This window comes from Eleutherodactylus coqui, chromosome 7, assembly GCF_035609145.1.
Source record: "Eleutherodactylus coqui strain aEleCoq1 chromosome 7, aEleCoq1.hap1, whole genome shotgun sequence".
Lineage (NCBI taxonomy): Eukaryota > Metazoa > Chordata > Amphibia > Anura > Eleutherodactylidae > Eleutherodactylus > Eleutherodactylus coqui.
In genome coordinates this window covers 133,445,903-133,453,542 of record NC_089843.1, presented here as the reverse complement: position 1 = coordinate 133,453,542, position 7,640 = coordinate 133,445,903, and the positions used below count along the sequence as shown (strand labels likewise).

Below are 7,640 nucleotides of genomic sequence, written 5' to 3'. Positions count from 1 at the left end.
CCGGCCCGCAGAAAAAAAGTATTGTATCATTTATGCTGCATGATTAACGCTGTAAAAAAAAAATCTATGGCAGAATTGATGCGTTTTCTCTCCCTGCTATCATAAAAAAAATAATAAAAGTTTTACAATATAGTCTATGTACCCAAAAATGGCACCATCAAAAACTACAGTTCGCCACACAAAAAACAAGCCCTTATACGGCCACGTAGACGGAAATGTAAAAAGTTATGGCTTTTGGAAAATGGAGATGAAAATCCGCCAAAAATCATGACGTCCTTAAGCCCAAAATTGGCCATGTCCTTAATTGGTTAACGCTGTGCTTTAAAAGCAATGTATGTTCTATTTTTGGCCTTTTTCAGCCCTGTGTCGCCCATTGAAATGAATGGCCAGCGGTTTTACGTTTTTGACAGCACTAAGCGCAAGCCCTAGCTGCACTACCCATAAAAAAGTAATATTCACATAGCAGCCACCATTCGGGTTCCTCCTGCTGCTCTCCTTAGCTCTGGGCCGGCTTCCTGGCACTTGTCAGTGCCAACAGAACATCTTTTGCTGGTGGCAGTGTTTGAAGACCCTGCCTCAGGCAAGACATTGCTCTGATTGGCTGAGCCAGCGCTCGAACCAATCACAGCCATTCAGTGAATGTCTGTGATTGGCTGATTCTGTGGCTCAGCCAATCAGAACAATCTCTTGCTGGACGTGGAGTCTTCAAAACCTGTCACCAGCAAAAGATGCTCTTTCGGTGCTGACAAGTGCCTGGAAGCCTGCCTGAAGTTTCGGAGAGCAACGTCAGGGACCCGAACGGCATCGACTGGTTGAATGTTGCTTTTTTTTCTCTTTTCAGCCTCCTTGCCTGCGCTGCTGAAATCGCAGTAAACGCAGTTGTTTGTACCAAATGAATTCCATGTACCGTACTTGTAATGAATATTGCGCACACATAACACATTACGACTTTCTTAAAAAAATATAATCATTTATTCTGCTTATTTTCCTATTTGAAATAAATATAAAAATACAGATAAATGACGAGGCCAGATATAGTGAGTACATAGTCAGTACCCTGACTGATCTAAGCTGCTTCTACTTTTTACAAGACCATGAAATAGATCTGGTCCCCTGTATATATAATTAAAGTGCAACCTTCAACCTTGGCAGAATATACTGTCCCTGCTGGGAACTAAATAGACTCTTGACAAGATCAATATATTCTGATATTGGCCAGGTAGTATTGAAATGTTTTTTTTTTTGGCATTACCCATCATAAGTGGAAGACCCATCTTAAATATAACGTCTAGGGCAAGATATGGTATTAACTTACACCCCTAAGCCCTTCATATACTATACAGTCACTAAAACAGTATGCAGTTGCTACACATTTCCATTGTTGACTGTACCCATACACTGTAAAGTGCCCATACACAATACACAAGTTGATGAAAATGGATGATTTCAACCAAAACAATTACTCATTTGATGAAATTTAGCAGTGACTGATTGTTTCAGCTGATCAATGACAGTCATCATTTGGAAAGTAGTTGTCCACATATGAAATATGTATACGATAGTTGGTCATTTGGACGAAAGGCGGATCTGTCATTGATAAACCATTCCCAGAAAGATCATTGAACAAGTATGGCCAGTTTGAACAACTGTGACAGCCAATCTGGACTAAAATGTATATGACTACATCTGTGAAATGGATGTTCATCAGACAATCGTTCATTCACTGGTTATTCAATTAGCAACCTACTTCTTTCTAATGCATATGGCCAGCTTAAGACTGTAGGCTGAACACATTATAAGGGCAAGCTTTGTCTTTTACGAGCTGCAGTGTTTGCCACATTACAGTCATCTTCTCCCACTCCTTTAGTATACAGATGTGTAATGTACTAGGAATGGATAGGCTGGGCCTTACTAATATATGTCCATTTTGTGAGTCTTGGTCTACATATTAGACCTTGGGATTTCAGGTTGCATATTCAACTTTTTGTCTGGACATCATCATTGCTCTCTTCAGTTGTTCATAAGACACAAACATGACAACATTCCAGGATCCCAACCTCAGGAATGAAGGAACAAACCTGGAAAGAAATGAAGGCCAAAAATCAGAAAGTTGGGAAAACATTAGCATTTTCTGTTATTTTTCTATGGTGGTGACAATTACCCTTTATAAAAGGCAGTAGGGCCCTCCTTGGTGACCATCGTCCATGCACAGTTAATAGCTGACTTGTACAGTCCAGGTGGAGAATTCATGTATCTTGTCTTTACGACATCCACCGGGGAAGCAATAACAGTAGTACAAAACCCAGCTCCAAAGGCGGATACAAAATGGCAAGGGAGGTTATCTACAAAAGAAAAGGCAAATTATGATAAAACAGAAGTCACCTCTACATCTGTGCTTCAATGTAAGTACATTTGCCCAGTAGACTAGACTCTTCCTAAGGTACAGGACACAAGATAGCTATCAGGCGCATAAGTGCCTGCTAGCCATCCCAACAACAATTGCTCCTGTGCACACAGAAGTGATAGTCATTCAGTGAATGAAGGGGGAGAGCTCTTCCATTCACTACAAACAAGCAGTCATTCAAAGCTATTTACCCTGAGAGAGAAGTTGATCGCCAGTTGCTTTGTTTCAGTGAGGTGAAACAAAGTGTCTAGCGACTACTGAGTGATTGCTTGCTCACTGCCCTGTCTCTGACTGTATACATAGGACGACTATCGGCAAAAATCTCTATTTTAAGCAATTATTCAGGCAATAATTGCCCCCGTATAAGGGCTCATGCCCAGACGCATGCGTAAAATACTGCAGGTCTCCCACAGTGTTTTATACATTCTGCAGCCATATGCTCTGCCAGCAGAGAGTCGGCAGAGACGCATATGGCACTGCGCATGCCCGTGAATCACATGGATATGCGCAGTGTGTGCTTTTTTTTTTTTTTTTTCCTTTAATTCCCCAATCTGAACAGATATGATACCTACATAGTCTTGTAGATATGATACCTTTTAATGGCTAACAAGAAGAAACGATGTTACAGTGAGCTTTTAAACCTACTTAGGGTTCTTCCTCAGGCTTAATGGAATCGATCTGAAGAAACATACATATATAGGCACATACATATGAAAAGGCACAGACCTGGTGTGATAAATTTGCGCTTAAAACAATACCAGAAAGGATGAGTAGAGCAGTAAATACTTAATTAGTCCACTGATAAGGATCTGAAAGTTTTATGGTCTCTAAATTGGTGTTAGGGTGTCACCAGGCCAGAGTGCTATTTCTGCTATAGATTTCTCATACTCTCCAATGTTGCATGACGCCACTTGCAATGTTGATTCCTGGCTTTATTCCATCTTTGACAGTCTCAAGACAGGAATCAACATTGCAAGTGGCTTCATGCATCATTAGAGAATATGAGAAATCTGGAGCAGAGATAACACTCTGGCCTGGTGGCCTGGTGACCCCCTAATGCCAATTTAGAGACCATAAAACTTTCACATCCTTATTATTGGATCGATTAAATATTTACTACTCTACTCATCCTGTTCTGGTATTGTTTAAAGTGCAATCAAACCATGTCTGTGCCTTTTCATATATATATATATATATATATATATATATATATATATATATATATATATATATATAAATATCTTTGGATCTATTTCATTTTGGATCTGCTTTAGGCTCGTCTCTAAAGATTCGGGGGCCGGCGGGGGAGAGCAGGGAGGAACGGAGGGGAGATCTCTCTCTCCCTCCCCCCCCCCCCCCCCCCCCGCTCCCCCATGCTCACCGCCGCAACTCACCTGTCACCAGCGTCGGCAGCCGAATCTTTAGAGACGAGCGGGAGGATACTCGGCTAAGGAACTACTCGCTCGAATAGTTAGCCTTAGCGAGTATACTCGCTCATCTCTAACAGGGACCAATGTGATGTTAATTGTGACCATCTCTATACAGCTCAACAGAATACGTTAGAGCTATATAAGCAATTGGAAATAAAAGTAATAACTCAAAATATCTATTTCTCCTGCTCTAGAACAATCTGTCTGCTACAACTGCGGACACACACTGCTTTACTTTTGAGTTATGAACTCTAACCCATTAGTTTGTGTTCTGTACAACTGTAGTTACCTGTCAGTAGTTTGTACTGCAGCAGCGATTCCTTTATTAAGTCATAGGTTACCAGCTCTGTGCAGTTGACAATTGCGTTTCTTGTCACATTTGGAAATGTTCCTGTGTTTTAAAAAAAGTGAACAGTTTGCATGTTATAAATGACTTATTACTATGTAAGCGCTTACAATTCAACTGTATTAACTCTCGTCCAACTATTACACTTGTACAATAATGCTTAGTCTTGAGAAAATTCTTCATAGAACTATAAATCCCTTTTCATTACTATATTCATATGGTGGTCAACCTGCAACTCTCCAGCTGCTGAAAAACTGCATTGCCAAGCAGACCCTAACAGCCATGGGAGGCATGTTAGAGTACCGCTATTGTATATTTAGATGCCTAAGTAATTCTTTGATGCTATCATAAGTACGTGGTAATTTATACAATATATTGTAGAATTATATGTACTCACCAGTGCTTTATAGCTATAGAATATAACTGAATATACCAATATATTAACTATAGCTGCACACATTGATATGTTACTGCCCCAGTATATTATTACACTATGTACCTTTCCAAAGGCCTCTCATTCCTTCTTCTCTTGCAATGGTTTTGTATGCATCCATAGTACCATTGTACCTCTTCTTCACCCCTTGGAGAGTGATCTGAGCTTGGAATCTGACTTTCACCACATCAGTTGGCTGGGCCACTGTGACAGCCAATGCTCCCGTCGTACAGCCAGCAAGTATTCTGCTTCCAATACCAGCTTCTACAAGAAGAATATACAATAATCACCAGCATGTACACACATGTTGTTACCTCCTTTTTATAGTACAGAGTAATGAAGACACGATTGGGAAAAGATTTCTTTTAAAAATCAACCAATCGGAATGTTTTCTATTTTTGATATATATCCATGATATAGATATTATTCGTGTATACTTACTCTCCTTTCCATTCGTGTAGAAGAGTTTGACTGTATCATACAGTCCAATTCTAATGGAAGCAAAACTCATTTGTCTTTGCAGTCCTGCCACTAATCCATTATAGAGGCTCCTGGGCCCTTCAGTCTTCACAATAGTTGTTATAGTGCCAAAAACGCCTTTGTAACGGATCGCATTGACTGCCCCAGATCCTGCTGACTCTCCTTGTATCTGAAGTATAAAAAAAACAGATTTTTTATTTTTATTCTCTAATAGACTGTATAATAGATTGAGGGTATTCACATGAATGATATTCTTGCGCGAGTTATGTGCCTAGCGCACAAAACTCACGCAAATAGGAAATCCATTTTTTTTGTTATGGATTTATTCACATGAGTGATGATTTCCTCAGCATCACTCCCAGGGGGGGGAATAAAATCGCAACATGTTCCATCTTTGGGCGCTCTGTCGGAAAGCTTTGCCCATTGTTTTTAATGGGACCTTAAAAACCATAACCTGGCGCTTGCATGCCATGAGATGTGTATGCGAGTGTGATATTTCCTATTGAAGTCAATGGGAAACATTTGTGATCCTATCACATACATGAGGATCACAATTTCCCAGAAGCGATGCGATTTTGATTCAAATACGCTTCACATCGCCATGAAAAACGCACGTTGGCGAGCATGATATTGAGCCAAGTGTCTCAGCCTAATATCGCACTCGCTTGTTTGAATGTAGCCTGAGTCTGAAAAGCACATTCAAGGTCTAGCAAGCAGTGCCGAAGCTCCTGGTAGCATTTGGATGTGAGGAACACCTTGCTGTCACCCACATTACTTGATCATTGGGGTGAGAAGTACCACAAATAGTTACCATCTGGCTCAATGAATGAAGACTGAGTTGCAACAGAATATCTCAATTATAGAATTGATACCTGGCTTGTCAGGCATATAGTAAAAGTGATATGGGCTTTACAATAAAATCATGCAATAGATGTGTATTTAGAGTTTTTGGTATTTTTATTTGGTGCACTGAGCCTGGTAAGCCTGATGACTACAATGACCTGGGTGCCGGTCATGAATGTATTGTGTCTGTGACATAAAAAAGAATTGAACTCACAAACACAAGCACAACTATATGTTTTCGCAGGGTCTAAAAAACCAAAAGCATGCTCTTACCTGTAGTCTGACTTTTGCTGTATCCAAGGGGAATGTGAAGAGGTCAGCTATACATGCTGCAGTGCCAGCACCGATGAACTTCACAGCGGGTGTCGGGGGGACGTCAGAGGGTCGCAGTCCAACCATATTGATAAGATGAGTTGAAGCTGTGCATAAAAGATGCAGAAAGGTTTTTTAAAAATGACACAATGTAGAGATAGTAGTCCTGACATATCCTACCATACGCTGGCCAACTATGAAATCTCAATTTTCATATCGCTGGATTACAATCAGGAAAATGCAATACCAGCAGCATTATCTCACTCACAGTGGGTCAATAAGGAATTCAAGGTGCAAGAAATAATGATATACAGGTAAAGGAAATATCTTTCTTATCGTATCTAAGGGTAATCTAATGCTTGTACTTACTGGTCACACTGGAAGGATATCTGCTTCTTGCTTGATCTCACTGAGATGTTCCCCTCTGTGCCAGTCCATTCATCAGGGCTCCTTATATATTGTCAGGTAGAAGTGATGTCACATGTAGGTGAGATGCTCCGGAGGAGGAGGTGATACCTGTGAGAGGTGCAGAGGACACACACCTCTGCCCACGGCTCCTCCTCCAGGCAGGAGAGTTATTCTACAGTGAAGGATATTTAATAATTGGAGGTCTACCGATATAAATTAGTTTGTTGCAGTAAGGGAGAGTTCACGCTGCATTTCTTAACACGCTGTGTGATTCCTTTCGGGATTCCGCTGCAACTGCAAAAAACAGCACTTGGATGGGACACCCAAAAGGAAACAAACAGAACCACTCACTGCCATTAGTGACGCGGACACCACCTTGGTGTCCGTTTTACAGTTTATTTGCATTTTACTTGTAGCACAGAATAAAGTAGTCGACTAGGCTATACTGTTCTCCAAATAAAAGGGAAACGAAGGGAGACCTTGTAAAGCGGACGCCAAAGGGACGTCTATTTCACAATACGATGGCTCTGGTTGGGGTTCCTTCATAGTGTTCTTTTCTTCAGCTGCAACTGAACCCCCAAATGGAATCACACAGTCGGTTAAGAAACCCCCCCTAAGTACAGAAGCTGTCTATGTTGTTTCCTATTATCAACTGCTGTGTGATAGATATTTAACCGATTTGCTATGAATGGATGGCGATAATATAATGTGTCATCATAGAAGAATAACATTATAATATCCGGTAATTTGGTAGGTCACTTACTTTACTTTTTTTTGCTATTTTACTAGGCTATATTGAAAATATTATCAAGGTGTCTGCATCCTCTTTGTATCTCACCTATGTCCAAAAAACATTCAGGCTTGGATGCAACTTCTTTTAAGGATCCCAGAGATAAATTTTAGGTCTCTATCACACAGGGTTTTTTTCTACAGCGTTTAGCGGGCATTTGTAACGCCTGCTAAAAACGCTGTACTGAGCCTCCA

At 40.6% G+C, this 7,640-nt stretch overlaps 1 protein-coding gene across 1 annotated transcript; it reads right to left on the bottom strand.

Annotated features, from left to right (window-relative positions):
- Window positions 1–1,940: 1,940 nt before the first annotated feature.
- On the bottom strand, window positions 1,941–6,664 carry UCP1 (uncoupling protein 1). Its single transcript, XM_066574690.1, has 7 exons — window positions 6,618–6,664; window positions 6,210–6,355; window positions 5,055–5,262; window positions 4,680–4,877; window positions 4,124–4,225; window positions 2,162–2,342; window positions 1,941–2,078 (listed from the first exon to the last, which is right to left on the bottom strand). The coding sequence occupies exons 2-7, from the start codon at window positions 6,333–6,335 to the stop codon at window positions 1,964–1,966; spliced, it is 930 nt and encodes a 309-aa protein (XP_066430787.1). The 5' UTR covers window positions 6,336–6,355; window positions 6,618–6,664; the 3' UTR covers window positions 1,941–1,963.
- Between the last annotated feature and the right edge of the window lie 976 nt (window positions 6,665–7,640).

Excerpts from the sequence above, each read along its gene's own strand:
- UCP1 (XM_066574690.1), bottom strand. The coding sequence starts at position 6,335 with ATGGTTGGACTGCGACCCTCTGACGTCCCCCCGACACCCGCTGTGAAG. Across the intron at positions 5,263-6,209 it reads CAGCAAAAGTCAGACTACAG|ATACAAGGAGAGTCAGCAGG; the intron begins GTAAGAGCATGC and ends TTTATACTTCAG. Across the intron at positions 4,226-4,679 it reads AATGAGAGGCCTTTGGAAAG|GAACATTTCCAAATGTGACA; the intron begins GTACATAGTGTA and ends TTTAAAACACAG.